Source organism: Acinonyx jubatus, chromosome A1, assembly GCF_027475565.1.
Source record: "Acinonyx jubatus isolate Ajub_Pintada_27869175 chromosome A1, VMU_Ajub_asm_v1.0, whole genome shotgun sequence".
Lineage (NCBI taxonomy): Eukaryota > Metazoa > Chordata > Mammalia > Carnivora > Felidae > Acinonyx > Acinonyx jubatus.
This window is the reverse complement of record NC_069380.1, coordinates 18847287-18871555: the sequence shown is the minus strand read 5'-3', so window position 1 is coordinate 18871555 and position 24269 is coordinate 18847287. Positions and strand designations below refer to the sequence as shown.

The following is a 24269-nucleotide window of genomic DNA, read 5'->3' as shown; positions in this document are numbered from 1 at the left end:
CAAGACCAGTGTCCAGGGAATCAATAGCTTTAATATCTGTGCTGAAACTAGCCATGGCTTGAGAAATGTGGAATAGTCAGGTATATACGTTCTGCAATCTGCCTTGATGATGACATATGTCAGAAACCATCCTACTTTGCAGAACTACTTTTCTCATTTGGAAACCCTCCCCGGTAAGGAGGATGATTACCTTACGTGTGGAATTAAAGGTGGCAACCATGCATTTGGCTAAGGTCTGTACCCACCATTTTATGTCAGTTGTGGCCACAGAGGGGAGAGAGTGGACAGGGGATGGAACCATCAAGATGATCTGTTGGTTCTATATCGGGCCCTGACCACCTCCCAGTTGGTAAGCTTCTCCTGTAACTGGGTGAGTATACAGCCTGGCAGGTAGGGCCACCCCTAGGTGCAGCACCTAGTCTAGTTATAGGTTAAGTAGGGACAGCCATGAGTACCACATGTCCAGAGCCATCCCCACAGAGAGAGGAAGGCACCCACAGGAACGGATGCATGTTGTTTCCACAGCCAAGTATCAGCAGTGATGAGTACAGTGTTAATTGCACTGTTGTGTGCATGTCCATCCTACGTTATGACCTATAGCATTTGTGGTCCTGTTGCGCCTCACTATGCACCATGGGGCCACTCCCATAATTTGCACCTGGGTTGCAGTCAATCATCCCAAGCCATCCCAATGGCATATTCCATTGGCAGAGTCTTATTTATTCCCATATCGATTGGAAAATTTTGTCCTTTGTGTCTTCCTGGGTGGGAAGCCTGAACACTTAGCGAATATGGGTCAGTCCGGGTAGGGGCCCTAAAGGTGTTACACCAAGGGTAGAAGCCTTCCCAAATGCTGAGGTTGGCGGCTTGGATTCCCCAGAGGAGGCCCACGGTCGCTGTTAGGGGGAGTTCACTATACACCCAACAGTTGGTCTTATTCTGTAGAGAAGCTATAGTCAGGGCCCACTCAGTAAACAGGTTTCTTATGCAGAATCTAAGGGCAAAAAGTAAGCTGTTGAGTAGGCACCAGAAAAGGAAAGTCCCAGTTGTCTAATAGAATGCAGGAAGTGGTGGTGTTCTGAGATAACCCCACCCTTGGCAGCAGTTTAGCTCCAGGTTTGCAGTACTAAATTGTTTGTTCCCCTTCTGCTACAAGGTGGGTCAAATCTGAAAAGGTTATGGGGGTAAAACAATGCTCCACAAGGCAATTATGATAGTGTCCCTTTTTTATGAGAGGCCTAGGGTTCTTTTCATTGTTTTCAGTGGAGTGGGGTGAAGAAATGGGGTGATGGTTAGGACCTGTTCTATCCCTATCCCTATAGGGTCAAAAACCCAAAACACTGTGGGCTTGTTTGCCATTTCCAGGGACAGGCAATTACATGTTCCCCTGTAAATAGATCTTGTGGCAAGGGCAGTAAAAGATTCCCTTGTGTTCCTACCTGCAGCAAAGAACATCTTTCCTGCATGCTGTCTACTTATATTCTAAGGGTGACATCAGGCCCTTGCGTGAGTATAGGCACTGGGTCGACTGGAATGTACATGTTTGTTTAATGTCCATATAGCTGTTGACAGGTGATGTGTCCAAAAGGCCAGTGAATGGGTTTCTAGTTAGTTGTTTCAACAGGCCACTCCTGCATTCTATCAACCCAGCTGGGGTGGGATTATATGGTAGATGGAAATGCCAATGGACGTCTTGAGCTTTTGCCCACACTTGCACTTCATGTCCTCTGAAGTGGGAGCCTTATTTGCTGTCAGGGTCAGTGGGCACCCTGTATGCAGCACACAGCTGTTCCAGGCCACAGATGGTGGCCCTCTGTGTGGTACATTTACTGGGGTTGGCTTGCAGGTGTCCTGAATAAGTGTCACACATGTCAAAACATAACAGCAGCCATCAGAGAGAGGCAGGGGACCAATATAGTCAATCTGCCATCTCTGAATGGGGTGCCCCCTCTCCACTATCTGTCTGGTGTCTCTCAGTAAAGGTCATAGTCAATCCTGGGCACAGGTTGGGCCTTCTTGGCAGATGGTTGCAATGTCTTTGTCATGCAGCGGCAAGCCCCAGTTCTTAGCAATGGCCCACAACGTCTGTTGTCCTCGATTTCTCATGCTGTGTAACCAGGTGGCAGTGTCTTCCATTGGAATGTCTTCTAGGAGGTGGATGCAGCCCAATTCATCAGCCTGTCGGTTACCAGGTGGGGTGTGTGCATCTACATGGTAAACAGTAATGTTGACCTCATGTGCATTGGAGTTCTACATGTTGTTTCCCAAAGTGGTCACCCTGCCACCATCTAGTCCTGTGCCTCCCATTGGAGAAGCCAATGGCTGGTCCCTTGTAGATTTCCCAGCTATCTATTCATAGAACAGTGGAATCGGGCTCATGGAACAATACCATCTATGCTGTTTGCAATTCAGCCCACTGCAGTGGGCTACTATGTCCAGTGCCAGAATCTTTCCAGATACTTTCAGTTGAGGGTTGGATGGCAATAGCTGTCAAGGTGCAGGGGTCACCTCTTGTTGACTCTTCAGTGTACAGGCATGCTCAGGGATCGGTCCACCTCCTTTCTGCATAAAGAGTGGCAGCTGAGGTGGCTTTGCTGCCTCAGCTAGCTAATGGCTGTCCTTCAGAGGTGACATGAGTCATGAGGCCAAGAATGGAGTACAGATCTACAATAAGAGGGATGTACTATGTTGTTGCAAGAACCACCTGCCCCCCCTGCCATTTGGCTACAGTCTGGATTTTTGGGCAATGCCTGACTTGGACTCTTGAAATGTATCCTTTAGCCATCCTGCTCTAGGGTACTGAATGCGAATGGTCACTGGGATTCTTTTAGTCATGTCTTCTACTTGCTGTAAGGCCTGGTAAGTAGCACACAGGTGTTCTAAAATGCAATACCACATTGCAGCTTCTTTCCGTAACTGTGACCGGAAACCTAACAGTATGCATTTGTGCCCTTGCCATTGCTACAAGTTCCATCTAAACCCCCTCTGGGTGACTGGCTGCATCCATTCAAATGGTTGTCCCTATACACAAACACCTAAGGCCGCCTGTTTAACAGCCACCTTGGCTTGAATGCTTCTCTTTCCTTTGAGGACCAGTCCCACTGGGATTCCGTTTTTACCAATCTGTGAAGGGGCTGAAGCACTTGAGCCAAGTGAGGGATAAATGGACACGAATACCCTAAGAAACCTCGGGAAGTTTGCAACTGCTTTGAGGTGGTGGGACATGGATATTTTACTAATAACTGCTGCAGGAACAAGTTTTTTTTAATTCCAGTATAATTAACATACAGTGTCATATTAGTTTCAGGTGTACAATATAGTGATTCAACAATTCTATACATTCCTCAGCTCTCGTTATGATAAATGTACTTTTTAATCCCCTTCACCTATTTGACCCATCCTCCACCTACCTCTCATCTATAACCATCAGTTCTCTATATTTAAGTGTCTGATTTTTTTGTCTCTTTATTTCTTTAAAAAAATTTTTTTAGGTTTATTTATTTATTTTGAGAGAGAGAGAGAGAGAGAGCAAGGGAGGGGCAGAGGAAGAGGGAAAGAGAGAAAGAATCCCAAGCAGGCTCTGCACTGCCAGTGCAGAGCCCAGTACAGGGCTTGAACCCACAAACTGTGAGATCATGACCTGAGCCAAAACCAAAAGTCAGACGCTTAACCGATTGACCCACCCAGGGACCCCTTGTCTCTGTTTGTTTGTTTTGCTTCTTAAATTCCACATTTGGTATTTGTCTTTCTCTGGCTTATTTTACTTAGCATTATACTCTCTAGATCTGTCCAGGTTGTTGCAAATGGCAAAATTTCATTTTTTATGGCTGAATGATATTCCATTTTGTATATATTCCACCTCTTCTTTAGGCATTCATCTATCAGTGGACACTTGGCTTGCTTTCACAATTTGGCTATTGTGAATAATGTTGCAGTAAACATTCAAATTCATATTTTTTGGGTAAATACTCAGTTGTAGAATTAATGGATCATATGGTAATTCTATTTTTAGCTTTTTGAGGAATCTCTGTCTGTTTTCCACAGTGGCTGCACCAGATGGTATTGCCACCTACAGTGCTTGAGGGTTCCTTTTTCTCCACAGCCTCACCAACACCTGTTTCTTGTGTGCTTGATTTTAGCAATTCTGACAGGTGTGAGGAGATAGGTCATTGTGGTTTTGATTTGCATTTCTCTAATAATAAGTGATGTTGAGCATCTTTTCATGTATCTGTTGGCTATCTGTATGTCTTGTTGGAGAAATGTCTTCTGCCCATTTTTTAATTGGATTGTTTGGGGTTTTTTGGTGTTGAGTTGTATAAGTTCTTTATATATTTTGGATACTAACCCTGTTTTTCAGGTATGTAATTTGCAAATATCCTTTCACATTCAGACAGTTGTCTTTTCATTTGGTTGATTGTTTCCTTGACTCTACAAGAGCTCTTAATTTTGATGTTGTCCAAGTTGTTTCATTTTGCTTTGGTTTTCCTCACGTTAGGTGACATATATAGAAAAATGTTGCTATGGCTGATCTCAAAGAAATTACTGCCTATGTTTTCTTCATTGAACTTTATAATTTGAGGTCTCATATTTAGGCCCTTAATCTGTTGTGAGTTTGTTCATGTGTGTGGTGTAAGAAAGTGGTCCAGTTTCACTCCTTTATATGTAGCTGTCCAGTTTTCCTGACACCATTTGTTAAAGAGACAATCTTTTCCCCATGGTATATGCTTGCCTCCTTTGTCGTAGATTAATTTGCCATAAAAGCATGGGTTTATTTCTGGGCTCTCTGTTCTGTTCCATTTGCCTGTCTGTTTTTGTGCCAATACTATACTGTTGTGATTGCTACAACTTTGTAGTGTATCTTGATATCTGGGATTATGACACTTCCAACTTTGTTGTTGTTTGTCAAGACTGATTAGGTTATTTGATGTCTCTTGTGGTCCCAAACAAATTTTTAGGATTATTTGTTCTAGTTCTATGAAAGTGCTTTTGGTGCTCTGATAGGGATTACATTAAATATGTAGATTGCTTTGGGTAGTATGGCTATTTTAACAATATTTGTTTTCCCAGTCCATGACCATGGAATGGCTTCCATTTGTTTGCTTTCCTTTTTTCATTGATGTTTGATAGTATTCAAAGTACAGGTCTTCCATCTCCTTGGGTAAGTTTATTCCTAGGTAGTTTACTCTTTTTGGTGCAGTTACAAATGGGATTGTTTTCTTAATTTGTCTTTCTGCTACTTCTTTATTAATGTATAGAAGTGCAACAGATTTCTGTATATTAATTTGGTATTGTGGGAGTTTACTGACTTTATCAGTTATAGTAGTTTTGGTGGAGTCTTTAGGGTTTTCTGTATATAGTTTTAGGTCATCTGTAAGCAGAGCCTCTAATATTCTCTTTACCAATTTAAATTCCTTTTGTTTCTTTTTTCTTGTCTGATTGCTGTGGCTAGGACTTTCAGTATCATGTTGAATAAAAATGGTGAGAGTGGACATCCTTGTCTTGTTCTATATCTTAGAGGAAAAGCTCTCAGTTTTCACCATTGATTATGATGTTATTGTGGGTTTGTCATATATGGCCTCTATTTTATTGAGGTATGTTCCCTCTAAAGCTACTTTTATTGAGTTTTTATCATTAATGTATGTTGTATTTTATCAGGTGCCTTTTCTACATCAATTGAAATAGCCATATATGTTTGATCCTTTCTCTGGTTGATATGTTGTATCACATTGATTTGTGAATATTGGCCCACTCTTGCATCCCTGGAATAAATCCCACTTGATTGTGGTGGAAAAAATTTTAATGCATTGTTGGATTTGATTTGTTACCATTTTGTTGAGGAATTTTGCATCTGTGTTCATCAAGATATTGGCCTCTAATTCTTTTTTTTGTAGTGTGTTTATCAGGTTTTGGTATTAGGATAATGCTGACCTTATAGAATGAATTTGGAAGCTTTCCTTCCTCTTCTATTTTTAGAATAATTTGAGAAGAATAGGTATTAACTCTTCTTTAAGTGTTTAATAGAGGGACGCCTGAGTGGCTCAGTTGGTTGAGCAACCGACTTTGGCTCAGGTCTTGATCTCACAGCTCATGAGTTCGAGTCCCACGTCAGGCTCTGTGCTGACAGCTTGGAGCCTGGAGCCTGCTTCAGATTCTGTCTCCCTCTCTCTCTGCCCCTAACCAGCTCGCATTCTGTCTCTGTCTGTCTCAAAAATAAATAAACATTTAAAAAATTTTTTAAAAAGTGTTTAATAGAATTCCCCTGTAAATCCATCTGGTCCTGGGCTTTTGTTTATCAGGAGTAGTTTCGATTACTGAATCAATTTCATGCTAGTAATTGGTCTGTTCCAATTTTTGATGTCTTCCTGATTCAATTTTGGGATGTTATGTTTCTAGTAATTATCCAGTTCTTGTAGGTTGTCCAGTTTGTTTGCATATAATTTTTTATGATATTCTCTTATAATTGTATTTTTGTGTGTTGGTCATTCTCTTCCCTGCTTCATTTCTGAATTTATTTGCATGCACTCGCCCTTGTGTGTGCTCTCTTGCTCTTGCTTTCCCTCTCTCCCTCTCCCTCCCTCTCTCTCTCTCTCCCTCTCTCTCTCTCTCAGTCTGACTAAAGGTTTACCAATTTTGTTGATCTTTTCAAAGAACCAGCTTCTGCTTTCATTTATCTGTTCTACTGTTTTTGTTTTTGTTTTAGTCTCCATTTCACTTATTTCTGCTCTAATCTTTATTATTTCTTTCCTTCTACTGGCTTTGGGCTTTGTCCTTTTTCCAGTTCCTTTAGGTGTAAGGTTAGGTTGTTCATTTGAGATATTTTGTGGTAGTTGAGGTGGGCTTGTATTGTTATAATCTTTCCTCTCAGAACAACTTTTGTTGCATCCAAAATTTATTTCTGGTTTCACACCATTGTGGTTGGAAAAGATGTATGATATGATTTCAATCCTTTTGAATTTGTTGAGATTTGATTTGTAGCCTAACATGTTATCTATTCTGGAGAATGTTCCATGTGCACTCAAAAAGAATGTATATTCTGCTGTTTTAGGATGGAGTGTTCTGAATATATGTGTTAGGTCCATCTGATCCAATGAGTCATTCAAAAACCACAGTTTCCTTGTTAATTTTCTGTCTGGATAATCTGTCCATTGATGTAAATGGGGGTATTAAAGTCCCCTACTATCATGCTACTACTCTCAATTTCTTGCTTTATATATATTAATAGTTGCTTTATGGATTTATGTTCTCCCAAGTTGAGTGCATAATTTATATTTGGGTGTATACAGTTGTGTTTTTTTGTTAGTTTGTTCCCTTTATCATTATGTCTCTTTGTCTCTTTGTTTAAAGACTTTTTTTTTTTATGTAAGTATTGCTATCCCAGCCATTTGCTTCCATTTGTATGGTAAATGTTTTTCCATCCCCTCACTTTCAATCTGTATGTCTTTAGATCTGAAATGAGTCTCTTGTAGGCAGCATATAGATATTTTTATCCATTCAGTCACTCTATGTCTTTTTATTGGAAAATTTAGTTCATTTACATTTTAAGTAATTATTAATAGGTATATGTACTTATTTGTTTTACAGTTGTTTTTGTAGTTCTTCTCTGTTCCTTCTCTTGCTCTCTCCCTTGTGGTTTGATGTCTCATTTAGTGATATGCTTGGATTCCTTTCTCTTTATTTTTTGCATAATCTATTACAGCTGTTTGATTTGTGATTATTAGTTTCATGTATAACATCTTATGCACATAGCAGTCTATATTAAATTGGTGGTTGCTTAAGTTTGAACCCTTTCTAAAAGCACTAAATTTTTACACACCCCGTGTTTTATGTATATGATGTCATACTTTGCATCCTTTTACTTTGTGAATCCCTTGAATGATTTTTATAGATATATTTGATTTTGCTGCTTTTTGCTTTAACCTCCATACTGATTTTATAAGTAACTAGTCTACTTACTATGTTTGTATTTACCTGTGGAATTTTTTCCTTTCATAATTTTCTTACTTTTGTTAATAGCCTTTTCTCTCCACTGAAAGAATTTCCTTTAACATTTCTTGTAAGACTTGCTTAGTAGTAATGAACTCCTTTCACTTTTGTCTGGGAAACTCTTGCTCTCTCCTATTCTGAATGACAGCCATGCTGGGTAGAATATTTTTGACTGTAGGTTTTTTTCCTTTCAGCACTTTGAATATATTATGCCACTCTCTTCTTCCCTGCAAAGTCTCTGCTGAAAAACCAGCTGATAGTCTTACGGGATTTCCTTTTTATGTAACTGCTTTATTTTCCTTTGCTGCTTTAAAAAATCTTTTTATCACTACCTTTGGCCTTTTAAATGTTATGTGTCATGGTGTGGAATTCTTTGTATTAATTTTGTTGGGAGCTCTCTGTGCCTCCTGGATCTGGGTGCCTGTTTCTGTCCCCAGATATGAGCAGTTTTCAACTATGATATCCTCAAATAAATTTTCTGCCCCCTTGTCCCTCTCTTCTCCTTTTGGGATTCCTATAATGTGAATGTTACTATGCTTGATGATTTTGCTTGATTCCCTTAACCTATTCACATTTTTATTCTTTTGTGTTGTTGTTGTTAAGCTTGGTTGCTTTCTGTTATTCTATCTTCCAGCTTGCTAATCCATTCTTCTGCCTCTGTTCTTTATTCCCTCTAGTGTTTTTTTTTTTAATTTCAGTTTTTGAGTTCTTCACTTCTGATTGGTTCTTTGTTATATTTTATATCTTTTTTACAGTTCTCCCTGAGGTCCTCCAGTCTTTTTTTTTTTTTCCAGTAAGTATCTTTGTGACCATTACTTTGACTTTTTTATCAGGCATATTGCTTACCTATGTTTCGTTTTAGCTCTTTTGCTGTAGTTTTGTCCTGTCCTTTCATTTATGACATATTCCTCTGTTCCCTTACTTTATCTAACTCACTGTGTTTGTTTCTATGTATCAGGAAAGTCAGTTATGTCTCTTGACCTTGAAAGTAGTGGCGTTATGAATAAGACGTTCTGTAGTGCCTTACCAAAAATAGGTATCTCCTACATGGATTGCATGCATTCTGCTCTTGTGGTTAAGCCTCATTTCCTTTCAGTCCAGTTGGCTACAATGGCCTATGTTGCCTGTAGTAAGCAGGGTGTGGTTCCTCTGCTGTTAGGGGGCCAGTCTGGGGCCGCTGTGGACTTGCAGTTGAGTGGTGTCAGCAGTCAGAAAAGATGCCTGGCTTCAACCCATTTGCTGGGACTGTAGTCACACTGAACTCAGGGTACTCGCCTTGTGTTGTACTGTGAGAAACTTTGGTTGGTGGGTGGAGCCCTCAGACTATCTAAATGCCTCCCCCCAGTTTATCTTCCAGAACTGCAGTGGCCCAAACTGTTGGTCTCTCTTCCTGTGCTGCCCCCTGGGAAGTTTTTATTGGTGGATGGCAATCACATCAGATGCCTGCCCCCAGTCCATCTGCTCAGGTGGCATGTACATTGGTTGACAGGGCACTCTGTACTGCCAGTTATAAGTTTCAGCTGCTGGGACTGCAGTGGAATTGGTGTGTGTAGTTCTTTTCCCCTCTCCTCAGGGCAAATGCCGCTTTGAAGGGAGCCCCTCTGAGTGGGGCATGTTGAATGTGGCAGATTCACAGGAGAACATGAGGGCCAGGTGCACAGTGTTAGCAAGGCAGGTGAAGAGTGTTCCCACTGGTTCCCACAAGTGCCAGGCCATCTAGGCTGGGGAGGGGGCAAATGGTCCCACTCTCCCTGGATCTCCCAGGGATCTCACTAGGGAGCCCTACTCTCTAGCACACACTCTGAGATTAGTAAATAAATCTCATTCACTGTACCCCAGGTATTTTTCAACCTGATGCTTCTATGCTTATCTCGGTGGGATTGTTTGTTGTTCTGGCTCTTTAAGGGCAAGGACTCAGTTTCCTATCACCCTCTGGCTCTCCCAGAACTAAGCCCACTGATTTTTAAAGTACTCTGAGTTAAGCCCTGCTGGTTGTACAAATTCACAAAGTTAAGCCCCACTGATTTTCAAAGCCAAATGTTTTGGAGACTCATCTTACCAGTGCAGGCCCCCCATGACTGGGGCACCTGCTGTGGAGTCTGCTCCTCTCCCTTTTCCAGGCAGGATCCTTCCTGTTGGTGGTTAGTCTCAGCAGGACTTTTGTTCCCGTCTGCATCTCACTCCACATCCCCTTTTTCAATGTGGCCTCCTCTCTATAATGAACTATGGAAAGTCTGTCCTGCCAGTCTTTGGGTCATTTTCTGGGTCAGTGACACTGATGTGGCTGCTATCCTGGTGTGTCCAAGGTGAGCTGAGTATCCTCCTACTCCAACATCTTCCTAGAAGTCTCTAGATAACCTGCAATATTAAAGCCATGCTATTATGGAGAATTTCATGTTATTTATCCTTGGTTTTAGAATCATTTGTTTACATTGCCACATGCAACACTAACAATGATTATTTAGACTTAGTTCTGAATTTTTATGATTTCTTAACACGTTTTCCCTGTGAGGTATCTTCCTTATTCCTGAGTTCTTCATTTTGATTCATCGCTCAGTTGAGCACTTCTTTGAGTAATTGTTTTTAGGAGAGACGCATGCCTGCTATGTTTTGAACTGTGGCATGTTGGGGGGTGTTTTTCTGTTCCTTTCAAATATGAACAGTGCTTCTCCTTCAAATGTGAAAAGTTCTATAGAATTACTGAGTTACAGTTCTTTCCCTGCAAACTCCACACACGTTGTTTAAAGCTATACACTTAACATGCTCTTTTTTAAAAATCTCAATTGTATATTTACTTGAAGTAGTTTGGGGAAGCCCTGAAAGAGGTAGGGGAATTAAAGCACCCCCTTTGTGCCGCATGATTCTCTGCATGGTTCTCTGTAGTCACTTTGTCAAGCAAGTTCCAGTTTATCATAATATTTCTTCCCTACCCAGAGATCCGGTCTGTGTGGGGTCAGAAGGGCACGTTTTAAGAAAATGGCAACCTCTATGCAATTCACCTCTTTTGGCCAATCAGGCACACATCCACATTATCCTGAGCTTCCTAAGCCTGGGCAGAGGTGGTGGATGCAGGTGGAGGAGGGAGAATTTGCAGAAAGGAGGAAGCTCTTCTATCTCTGCTTTGCCATTCATCTGTGGCCAATTTTGGGAGTGCCCAGTTCTATTCAGCATATGTTCACTCCATTGTTTAGTTCAGTCTTGGGTACAGGCTATGAACACTGCTTTGACATTGATGCCACTGGAGTGGAGTTTGGGTCCCACATTGTAGGCATCTGCAGGGCAATAAATTGCTCCCCAGTGGCTACCTTGTCTCCAGCCATAGAGTAAAATGAAGCATAACTTGAAGGCCCCATCAAACAGGCTTCTCCTCCTCCTATTAATGGAAGGAGCCCAATCTCTAGGGTGTTTCTCCTTTGAAATATATCTTACTGAAATTCTTTATCCCCAAAGTGCACTTGCACCCCCAATGTGATTCTCATTAATGATTAACTGTTGTGTTATGGGATATCTTTTTGCAAGAGATGAACATTATAGGACAAGAGTATCATTTATTCCCTACCTATCCCTGAAGTCCTTTATTTGGCTGCTGTGGAAACCGACCTGGCCAAGGTTTGATAACTTGCACAGGATCCCTCAGCTCATCTATGGGAGAGCTGGAATGCCTATCTCTCTACCACGCCTTTCTGTCTCTACATTATCTCGCTTTAGTTGATGACCCCAACTTGATATTACCATAAAATTGGGATTGGGGCTTTTCAGGCAAGGGAAATACTACTAAACACAGTTTAGAGTTTTATTTGAATTTATTCCACATATGAAAACTTAAAAATCATGAAGCAGAACAATGAAAATCCTAGTAAACAGCATTTTGTTATGCAACTTCTGAAGAACTTTCTTTTAAAACTATGTTTCTAGAATCCTTTTTTATTGGCTAAATTCATATTCCGTATTAGAAGAAATCTGTGATAAATTTGAAGACTCTGGAATTTAATTTTTACTTCTTTTTGTTGCAGCATGATTAAGAGAATTGTGTACTCACTTGTGTCATCACTCACATTCAGGTATGTGAGACCCTAGAAAGGGAGGAAATTAAATATGCATAATATTTAATATTTTTAATGATAAAGGACCTGGGAGGAGGAAACACATTTTCACTGTCAGTATGTTGCTAAATAGCTCTTGTGCCCCATTTTATGTAACATAATTTGTATTGAAATTTTAGTTTCAGCTGAACATTGAGAAATTCAAAGAAATGATATTTACCTAAGCCTAATAGTAACATATTAGTATGTTTTTTCTACCTGTAAAAGTAAAAATAATGAAGCATGCTTTTAAAAATTCTTTAAGTGTTTTTATTAGACACTTTATTTGTCTAGAAATACTCCTTAATTCTGGGACCATTTTACTCAGGCTTCTTCTCTACATGATAGTAAGATTTATTTCATGCTATGATACAGAGTCACACAATATACTTGCTTCCTTTTAAATTTATAATATTTTAATTTGCATTGTAATTTTTAAAAAGTATTTTGAAGGCTAATGAATGTATCTTCATAGATTATACAAGTAGTGTACTCAGTTTATGAAGAATGTGTTTAGAATATATGAGAGGAAGGCTTAGGAGGTACTTTAGAGTTTAATCATCTATATAGTATGATTCCTTCTCATGTGCCTAGCACTGTGCTAGAAGCATCTATTAATATATAATCATATACTTATTGAAAATCTCACTGATAAAACATCGTAGTGGTCAAAGAGGTCTTTTAAGGTTATGTTAGTCATGCTTTCACTTGGTTTTTATTGCTAAATTTGTAAAAGTTAATCAGTATGAATGTGGTTTTATTTTTTATGAGAAATTGGTAGAAACCCCTTAAAAAATTCTCAGATTTTAAGAAGAGTTCACAAGTGGGGACGTGTAATTTTAATTCAGGTTGCCTGTGCTATCTTGGAGGGTTAGTCTGATATGTCTTTTATAAAAGGACATGATAACATGAAATGGTGTGGGGGAGATTTTAATTCTCTAATAACTGCTTCCATTGGGCGAAAACTTAGTAATTTTTTTTGATATTTTAAGGCAACACAGTATTCCCTACCAGTGGATAATTTAATCCTAAATTACATTTTGTTATCAGATCATTGACCTAAATATGGTCTAACTTTAGGAGTGAAAACCATTTTATCTTTATTCTGTTTATCTGTTATAGAATATTTGGAATTTTGCTTATCTTTGTGGATATGTCCCTCGTCATTACAGACCTGCTTGTCACTAAAAACGCAATATATATTCCTGTGGAAATTCATTTAATTTCTTTAGCTATTTCTTTATTTTTTGTCTTGGATGTTCTTCTTCGAGTATATGTAGAAGGGTAAGTTTCACTGATTTTTTTTTACCTATTATAAAGCTGTTTTGTACTGCTCTGAGAAGCATCCCAAAATAATTACCAAGCCAACCCAACCAAATGTGAATGTGTTCCTCTTTGCTAAAGAGGAGGCATGGTCCACATGGTCCATGAGAAAACAATCCAAATCCCAATTTCTACTAGAGTGGGCTTTAATTTTATTGTTGCAACTGATACTCTAGTTTCCAGCAACTTATTATGGATAGTTCCTTCAACAGGTAAAGCTTAAAGGGTTTGCAAAGTAGAGCCAGGCAGCTGATGTGTCTACATGTACATTATTTTTTTAATTATTTTTTTAATGTTTATTTCTGAGACAGAGACAGGGCATGAGCGGGGGAGGGGCAGAGAGAGAGAGGGAGACACAGAATCCGAAGCAGGCTCCAGGCTCTGAGCTGTCAGCACAGAGTCCGATGTGGTGCTCGAACTTACAAACCATCAGATCATGACCTGAGTTGAAGTCGGTCACTCAACCAACTGAGCCACCCAGGCGCCCCTACATGCACATTATTAAAAGGAATATGTGTGTGAAGTACAAATGTAAACTCTCCCTGAGAGTTGAATCTAAATAAAAGCTGACAGTGTATTAAATACTAAATAATAGGTCTGAACAACCCCTACCTCAGTTAAAATAAAAATTTATGTTAAGGTATGTGAGAATCAAACTCAACACCCAAAAACCAAATAATCCAGTGACGAAATGGGCAGAGGACATGAATAGACAATTTTCCAGAAAAGACATCCAGGTGGCTAACAGACACATGAAAAGATGCTCCACATCACTCATCATCAGGGAAATGCAAATCAAAACTCCAATGAGATACCACCTCACACCTGTCAGAATGGCTAAAAGCGACAACTCAGGAAACAACAGATGTTGGCAAGAATGCAGAAGAGGGAACACTTTTGCACTGTTGCTGGAAAGGCAAACTGGTGCAGCCATTCCAGAAAATAGTATGGAGTTTCCTCAAAAAGTTAAAAATAGAACCACCCTATGACTCAGCCATTGCACTATCAGGTATTTATCCCAAAGACACAAAGATGCTGATTCAAAACACATGCACCTCAGTGTTTATAGCAGTGCTATCAACAATAACCAAAGTATGGAAAGAGCCCAAATGTCCATTGACTGATAAATGGACAAAGATGTGGTATAGATATATGCACGATGGCATATTACTCAGCCATGACAAAGAACGAAATCTTGCCATTTGCAAAAACGTGAATGGAACTACACTGTATTATGCTAAGTGAAAGAAGTCAATCAGAAAGACAAATACATGATTTCACTCATATGTAAAATTTAAGAAACAAGCCGGATGAACATGTGGGAAAGGAAGGAAAAACAAAATAAGATAAAAACAGAGGGAGGCGAACCATGAGAGACTCTTAACTAGAGAGAACAAACTGAGGGTTTGTTGGAGGGGAGGTGGGTGGGGGGATGGGCTAAATGGGTGATGAGCATTAAGGAGGGCACTTGTTGGGATGAGCACTGGATGTTACGTGTAAGTGATGAATCCCTGGATTCTACTCTAGAAACCAATACCACACTATATGCTAACTAACTTGAATCAAAATAAAGAAAAAAGATAAGTTATAAAGTTTCCCCCCACCCAAAAATTTACACAAGAGCTCTGAAGCATGTTCATCCCATCAACAAGGCTTGGTGGCGAGGCAGCAGCTGTTTTTCTCTACTTGCTGGCTTTATGAAAAGGTGGATCAAGTGAGCCAAGCCCTGGATCATGTCAGCTGTGGGAGGCAGGGACTAATTCCCCAGCCTCATTTCATCCAGAGCATTTTAGAAGCCTGCTTGTCTCCTCTCCTGCTGAACTGCTATACACACACTTTAGGGGAGGACTTTTTACCTCCAGATTACTCAGAGCCTGAGAGGGGTTACCTCAGAATTGGAAGGAGGTTTCCCTGGGACATCGTGTCCTTGCCTGAAGGGAGCCAGTATTGGGGAGGAAGGCAAAGTGGATGGAAATTCAGCTTTGTACAGTGGAGGCCACTAGCCCATTGGGATTCTACTGTGGATATAAAGCCAGATGATGAGTTTACAGGCCAAATTAGGGGGCCCATCTCTCTCTCACAAACCCCTCTTTTACACTCATCACAGCCAAGTGGCTCTAAGGCCGTGACAAATTTGGCTTCTATTGCTCAGCAGGACTGCCATATATCCCACTTTTCTTGTCCAATATGTGAAAGCAATGCTTGCGTCTTGTTCAGTGGTTTGGTCATATCTCTTACTATACTTGAATTGCTACATTGATGCTTTTGTCATTTGTATGTATAAAGTAGGATAGAATTTGGATGTCTCCCCTCTTAGTCTAGTCTAGTAAATGCATTTTAAAGAATCCATTAAGTAAAATTCTTAATGGGATGAGTCAAATAATTTGTGCTCTTAAAATATCCCTATCTCCTCTTTGAAGGAGCATAAACTAATGTTTTTTGTTTTGTACCACAGGATACGACTGTATTTTTCTGATATACTTAACTGCTTAGATGCTGTCATCATTGTAGTGACTCTACTGGTTGATATAATTTATATGTTTTATGACCTTAAGGTTCTTAAAGATATCCCCAGGTAAGAAACATATAATCATTTCTCTTAAAGTTTTCATTTTTTCCCTTTTGTTTTTTTCTGGGGGGGGTGCCTTTCTGTGGCTTTCCATTTGTATAATCCTTCTAAGTCTGAATGTGTTGAATATGAGCCAATTAAGTTGCCAAAACTGAAATATTTAGAAAAATTTCCACCTACTTGGACACTAAGGCATGGTTGTTTATTGGGAAGTGTGAAGGGTGTACACATTAAGCACCTTTAGCTGAATAAAGAACATGGAACACCGAAAGAACAAACTGGGAACTTGGCCTCTTGTACCTAATTTAACTTTTCTACGTTTTGAAATTCCCATTGAGTTTCAATCACAAGTTCCTTACCTGAAATTCCTGGGTTTTTCCTGTAATCCAGAGTATTGGTTTGATCATATGCAAAATTTGAGAGACTCCCATCATGATTCTCCTAAAAAGGAGCAAGTAGAACAGAAAACAAGGTCATATAGGTAGCACCATGGAGGTGGAAACTTACAGTATAGTTGAAATGAAGAAAGCTGAAGCAAAGTTAGAACTGCTTAGCTATCAGGAAACTAAAATGTGTATAAGCGACTGATGACTTTCCCTCCTTTCTTCCTCTCGCTACTGTGGCAATGAGGAAAAGGAAGGAGATGTGTATTGGGATATAGATGTTGGATGACTCGCTCATTAGTCCAGCACCTTCTTTCTGCACTCCAGTAACCCAGGACTTTAATTCAGCTCCCAACAAAACTTCATATCACATGACAGGCTTTTGGAATTGTTTTGAAATAAGTGGATCCAGTATGGTCCTCTGGCAACCTCAGTATCACCTAAGAACTTGCCAGAAATGCAAAAGGAAAAACATCTCCAGCCCCATGCCAGGCCTGCTGAATTATGTGCACACTCAAGCTAGAGAAGCACATATTCAAATCATCAGTGCTCTGCCATGTTTTTTTCTGATGGTAGGAGAGACATGAGCTAGTACACTTGGGAAGTATCTCAGTCTGCTGCCTGCCCGATGTATGTTAGCAGCTGTAGTGAGCCTCTGTTACGGATGGGAATAACAAAGGTGAACAAGAACGCTCAGTTTCTTTTGATGGGAAAATGACTGACAAATGCTTGTCTTAAGCCACAAAAGTTCAGTACACAAATTCTAAGTCTATCTTATAACTATTTCTCTCTCTACCAGAGTTTCTCAACCTCAGCACTATTGAGAGTTTGGACCAGATAGTTCTTTGTTATAGGGGCTGTCCTGTGCATTGATTGGTGTTTAGCAACATTCCTGGCTTCTGCCCACTAGATACAAGTAGCATACCTTCACACACAGTATGACAATGAAAAATATCCCCAGGCATTGCCAAGTATTCCCTAGGTGGGTGGGTAGGAGACTTGGTGGGGGGTTGTGTATGTGCAAAATCACCCTGGTTAAGAACAAGTCCTCTGGACTTGGTCCATATTGACAAAATCCTGTTTCTAAAGCAAAAATTGATCTTTTTACTGTTAGATTGGCAATTTTATTTCAATCTCTACGACTTACTATTCTGATAAGAGTTTTCCATCTGGCTCATCAAAAGAAACATCTTGAAATGCTGACCAGAAGGCTGGTAAGTGGCCAAAACATGATTCAGAAAATGTTTGTTTCAGGAAATACTGGCAAGGGTTGTACTTATCTATATAACATTCTTTATTTTACATTGATTTTTGTTTTGCAAGTTAATGATTGTTTTAAACTCTTAGGTTTCAGAAAACAAACGGCGATATAAGAAGGATGGATTTGACTTAGACCTCACTTATGTTACTGGTTTGTAAAGTTCAACTGTTTATTTATATTAACTTCGAATCTTTCTTGTGTGTAATTATGTTCATTTTGTTCTTGTTTTGTCTGAGCCATGTTCTTTCAAAGTTTATTTATTCATTTTGAGAGAGCGTGTTCATGTGTGAGTGGGGGAGGGACAGAGAGAGAGGGAGGGAGAGAATCCCAAGCAGACACCATGCTGTCTGCACAGAGCCTGATGTGGGGCTCAATCTCACCATGAGATCATTACCTAAGCCAAAATCAAGAGTCAGGCGCTTAACTGACTGAGCCACCCAGGTGTCCTCCTGACCTTTTTAAAGTTTATTTATTTATTTTGAGGAGCCATGTTATTTCAAAGCATTCTTCACCCATGAAGATATGAGCCACTGTGGTAGTGCAACATATTTGTAGTTTACTCCTCCTGACAATGGAAAACCTGCTTTGATCTCTCAAATCCGGGCTGCTTGGTTACAGGAAATTGAATGGATTTCCAGCTGGCTCCCTTTGTTTGGTTTGGAATTTGAGTCCTAGTTGTTTTCCTGTGTTGCAAGGATTTCAGAGAGTCCTCTTCTCTTCCTCAAACCCTAGAGAATAAGGGGTCTCAAGGTTTCTGAGTCAGAAGCACTGGAAAGCACCAATGCCACCATTCCTAGAGCCCAGATCTCTCATTTTTCTTTGGTGTTTAAATAAGAAATAAATTCCCACTATAGGTCAACACAAATTTGTCACATATGGCTGGAACCAGTTGAGTCCTAGGAACACAATGTGAGTTTAATGGTCATTGTATTGGATAATTTAATACATTGTCTTGGTTATCTGAAAGGTAGTTCTGTCATTCTCAATCCTGAAACTTCTTTTCTATGAAAAAGAAGTCTGATTACGTATATAATAAGCTCTCATATATTGTTTCACATTATAATGACATTCATAATAATGACTCTTTTGACTTCCAGAGCGTATTATTGCCATGTCATTCCCATCTTCTGGACAGCAGTCTTTCTATAGGAATCCCATTAAGGTGAGGATATTTACACAACAAATGTTCATATTTCTCACTAAACATAGACTACAGAGTCGTAAGTGTACCACTGGCTCAGAGAGGGCAGTGTTGTAAAAATTTGCTCTCCCAGGTAAAAAATTATAAAGGATCGATAGCAATTAGCTTTTTCTATGTAATGAAGCGTGCAAAAACTTAATGGCTTCTGGCATTAACCATTTACTTAGTTCATAATAATGGGGTTTCCGAATTTGAATTTGGGTTGGGCTTAACTGAGTGGGTCTGCTGATCAGGGCCAGGTGTAACTAATCACGGCTGGGCTAATGTATCCATCTGTGGGCAGCTACTTGGAATCGGAGGATTGGCTGGTCTAAAATGGCCTGGTTGGATGGCTCCACGTGATGTCTCACTCTCCAGCAGACTAGTTGGAGGCTTGTTCACATGGTGGCAGTGGCAAAGATCCCACAAGTAGCAGGCAGAAGAATGCAGAGCCCCTAACGGCCCAGGTTCAAAACTAGTATTATATGGCTTCTACCTCACTCTATGGTACGAAGCAAATTACAACTCAGTCCAGATTCAAGGCGTAGAATAGACCGCATCTCTTGCTGGCAGGAATTGCAACAAATTACGGCCATTTTTCGTAGTCTATCACGGGGAGAAGGATGGGAATTCTTTAGATAAAATGTGTGTTCTTAGGTTGAGATCCTAAATTATAGTGGAGGCATACTGCTTTAGAGTCTGTGTATTAAATAATTTCAAACATAAAATGATATGTAATATGAAACTCCAGTTAAAAGCCATTGTTTAAGGAGTTTGCATATGTGTGTGGCTGTGTATTCATTAGCGTAATTTATATTTTTGTTATATATTAATACGGTGTAATTACGTACATATATGTATATGTCTACATATAAGTCTGCATATATACATGCATGTATAATTATACTTTTGTCAAGGCATAACAAATACTGTCAATTGCACTTACCTTAAGTGGATTTTGATGAGATTATATATAGGTCTATATGCATGTAACCAACACCCCTAACAATATATAGAACATTTCTTGCTCTTTTTCAGTCAATATCCCAACACACTAGAGGTAATTGCTATTCTAACTTCTGTTACCACAGATTAGATTTACTTATTGCTGAATTTCACATAAGTGGAATCATAAAATACTTCTTTTTTGACTGGCTTTTTATGCCCCAAATCTGAGATACATTCGATATTTTTGTACAGTTCTTACAACATTTATATATTATACTTATTCACTATAACACTAAAATTAACTGCTTTCTAGAATCCTCTATCAAAAGCTTAAGCATTCAGTTTACATACAGAAATCATACAATCATACACCACGTCACAAAGACAGCAATGGTGTTATATTCTATAACATCTACATAACAGAAAATATAAAACTCAAAAAAGATACAGCTAAAGAAACCAGCATAAATTTGGCAACCAGTAATTTTGACAGGGAAGTCATACAGCTTGCATGACTTTAAACATGTGAATTGAAAATACTGCATTTAGGGGGAGGAGTTAAGATGGCAGAGGACCCTAGGGGGACCCTACGCTTGCCTTGACCCTTGAGCACAGCCAGATAAATATCTAATCATTTTGATCACCCAAGAAATTGATCTGAGGACTTAGAGAGCAAAACTGCACAATTAGAGATGGAAAAATAGCCACATCGTGGAAGGTAGGAGCCTGCGGGGAGTTGATTTGGGGGAGAAAAGAACTACAGGGGCCATGAAGGTGAAGGAGCCCTGATCATGGAGAGAAGAGTGAGTGAGAAACAGAGGGAGAGAAAAGAATGAAAGTGCACGCAGAGGAATGCTCAAGAAAAACTCTTCCCCAAAACCATTGACTGGAAAAGGAAGAGGGACTGACTACTGCAAGTTTTTATAAGCAATGGAGTGCAAAGTCTGAAGTTTTGGAGTCCGTGCCAGCACCAGGGTCATCATGCCTGGTGGGCTTGGAGTTGCTCTGGTGAGGAAGGAGGGCAGAGACCTGTGAGTGGATAGTGCGGTCCGAGGATCCCCTGCATCACACAGGGGTAAACAGTTGCCCTGATTAGAGTGCATTTGGGAGAGGTGGCATGGCCTTTCCAGGGAAAAAAGAGCTGGCACCACCAAAGTGCTGCCCTATACCCTAGTGTAGGAACAAAGAATACCAGCTGAGGGCAGCCAACCTTGGTGCTGGCTTTCTGTTGCACTTTACCATAAACTCCAAACTGCTGCATGGTCACACAACTGATTTCTGGACAAACCAGCACTGGCCACAACTCAGTGAGACCCTCCCTCAGAGAATCAGTATGGGTCTACCCCACATAGACATCTAAAATTTGGAGTTTTGGAGCCCGGCTACATGCCTGAGATAAAACACAGACTTCTGCTACCTGGCAGACAGACAACTTGGGTGCAGGGATCTAGCAGAAGTCAGGGACACAAGAGAGTGATTGTTTGGCTCTTCTGTGTGAGCTCCCTGAAGAGTAGCAGGCATGAACTCCATGCTCCAGGGAGGAGAGAGTGGGGTCATGTAATTTTTCCCCTCCCCCCATCAGCACTGACCAAATCAGTGAGCAAAACAGCGCCTCCCAATGGAGGCTGAAGCTGTTTACACCAATCCCAACCACCCTGCACCCTGTAGGTGCATCTCCACTAGGGCACGTCAGCCTGAGAATGGGTGCAGCAGGCCCCACCCCCAGAAGACCCGCATAAACCCCTTGCATGCACCAAGTCTAGTGATCACAGAGTGCTGCTGCAAACTTCAACTCTAGGGGAAATAGAATCTAGCTTTTTTCTTTTTTTTGAGATCTAGCTTCTTTTAGCAAGCAGACCAAAGCACAACTAGTACCTAGCTTCCGTGTTTTTGTTTTTTTGGTTTTTTTTGGGGGGGACACTTATTAATATAGCCATTACTCTCAGGAGCAGGAATACAACAGGCTTTCCTAACAGTCTCTCTCTCTCTCTCTCTCTTCTCTCTTTCACACACACACACACACACACACACACACACACACACACACACACAATGAGCCAGACAAATGACAAGACAGAAAATTCACCCCAAAGGAAAGAACGGGAAGAAGTCACAACCAGGGGTTAAATCATTACAGATACAAGTAAGATGTCTGAACCAAAATTTAAAAGAATAATTATAAGGGTACTAGCTAGGCTTGAGAAAAGCATAGAAGACACTAGAGAATCCCTTACTGCAGAGATAAAAGCACTAAAAAATGAGTCAGGTTGGAATAAAACAATGCTATAACTGAGATGCAAAACTGAATGGTGCAATGACATTGACGATGGGTGAAGCAGAGAAATGAATCACTGATATAGAAGATAAAATTATGGAAAATAATGAAGCTGAAAAAAAGAGTGAAAGAAAGGTATTGGATCATGAATGTAGACTTAGGGAACTCAGCAACTCCTTAAAGTGTAATAACATTTGTATCATAGGAGTCCCAGAAGAAGAGAAAGAAAAAGGAGTAGAAGGTTTATTTGAACAATTTATAGCTGAAAACTTCCCTTATCTAGGGAAGGAAACAAACATTGAAATCCAAGAAGCACAGAGAACTCCCATTAAATTCAACAAAAGCCAGCCATCACCAAGATATATCATAGTCAAATTCACAAAATACACAGAAAGGGAAAGAATCCTGAAAGCAGCGAGGGGAAAAAAGTCCTTAACCTATAAGGGAAAACAGATCAGGTTCACAGCAGATATGTTCATAGAAACTTGACAGGCCAGAATGGAGTGGCATGATATATTCAGTATGCTTAATGGGAAAACTCTGCAACCAAGAATACTTCATCCAGCAAGGCTGTCATTTAGAATAGAAGGAAAGATAGAGTTTCCCAGACAAAAACTGAAGGAGTTTGTAAGCACTAAACCAGCCCTGCAAGAAATATTCAAGGGACTCTTTAGAGAAAAAAAAAGACCAAAAACAACAAAGACCAGAAACAACCAGAGAATGTCACCAGAAACACCAACCCTATAGGCAACACAGTGGCCCTAAATTCATATCTTTCAATAGTCACTCTAAATGTAAATGGACTAAATTCTCCAATCAAAAGACAGAGTATCAGAATGACTAAAAAAAACAAGACCCACCTATATGCTGCCTACAAGAGACTCATTTTAGACCTAAAAACATTTGGAGATTGAAAGGGAATGGAGAACCACGTGTCATGCTAATAGACATCAAAAGAAACCTGGAGTAGTTATACTTATATCAAATTAGATTTTAAACCAAAGACTGTAACTAGAGATAAAGAAGGGTATTATATCACAATTAAGGGGTCTATCAAGAAGATTAACAATTGTAAAATTGGTGCCCCCAACTTGCAACACCCAAATATATAAATCAATTAATAACATAAACCCCTTGATAATGATACAAGTAGGGAACATTAATACCCCATTAATACAGCATGGACAGCTCATCTAAGCAGAAAATCAATAAGGAAACCATGGCTTTGAGTGACACAATGACCAGATGGATTTAACAGATCTAATTGGAATATTTCATCTTAAAGCAGCGGAATACACATTCTTTTTGAGTGAATGTGGAACATTCTCCAGAATAGATCACATACTGGGTCACAAATCAGCCCTTTTTGTACAAAAAGATTGAGATCATACCATGCATATTTCCAGAGTACAATGCTGTATGACACTTGAAGTCAACCACAAGAAAAAATTTGGGAAGATCACAAATACTTGGAAGTTAAAGAATGACCTACTAAAGAATTAATGTGTTAACCAGGAAATTAAGGAAGAAAAAAAAATACATACAAGAAAATGAAAATGAAAACACAGCAATCCAAAACCTTTGGGATGCAGCAAAGGTGGTCCTAAGAGGGAAGTCTATTACCATACAGGTCTACCTCAAGAAGCAAGAAAACTCTGAAATACACAATCTAACCTTACACCTAAGGAGCTAGGAAAGGAACAGCAAATAAAGCCCAAAGCCATCAGGGGAAATAATAAAGATTAGAACAGAAATAAATAATAGAGAAACAAAGCAGAAACAGATCAACAAAACTAAGAGCAGGTTCTTTGAATTAACAAAATTGAATTAACAAAATTGATAATCCCAAGCCAGACTTATCAAAAAGAAAAGAGAAAGGACCCAAATAAATAAAATCACAAATGAAAGAGATCACAACCAATGCCACAAAAAATACAATTATAAGAAAATATTATGAAAAATTATATGCCAACAGACTGTGCAATGTGGAAAAAATGGACAAATGTCTAGAAACATACAAATTACCGAAACTAAAACATGAAGAAATAGAAAATTTGAACAGACCCAAAACCAGCAAAGAAATTGAATCAGGATTCAAAACTCCTAATAAACAGAAGTCCAGGGCTGGATGGCTTCCCAGGGGAATTCTACCAGAGTAAGAAGAGTTAATACCCATTCTTCTCAAACTGTTCCAAAAAACAGAAGTGGAAGGAAAACTTCCAAACTCTCTCCTACAAGGCCAGCATTACCTTGATTGCAAAACCA

The 24269-nt window shown here is 39.7% G+C and overlaps 1 protein-coding gene across 4 annotated transcripts in view; it reads left to right on the top strand.

Annotated features, from left to right (window-relative positions):
• Positions 1 to 24269, top strand: part of LOC106972653 (phosphatidylinositol 3,4,5-trisphosphate 3-phosphatase TPTE2-like) — a 184659-nt gene that overhangs the window by 89449 nt on the left and 70941 nt on the right. For 3 of the 4 annotated variants that reach the window (XM_053214776.1, XM_027064747.2, XM_053214779.1), the window contains 6 exons: positions 11997 to 12044; positions 13188 to 13349; positions 15844 to 15963; positions 17455 to 17554; positions 17688 to 17751; positions 18699 to 18763. In XM_053214776.1, the coding sequence (XP_053070751.1) occupies positions 11997 to 12044; positions 13188 to 13349; positions 15844 to 15963; positions 17455 to 17554; positions 17688 to 17751; positions 18699 to 18763 (559 nt within the window). The other variant, XM_053214784.1, reaches the window with a different exon arrangement.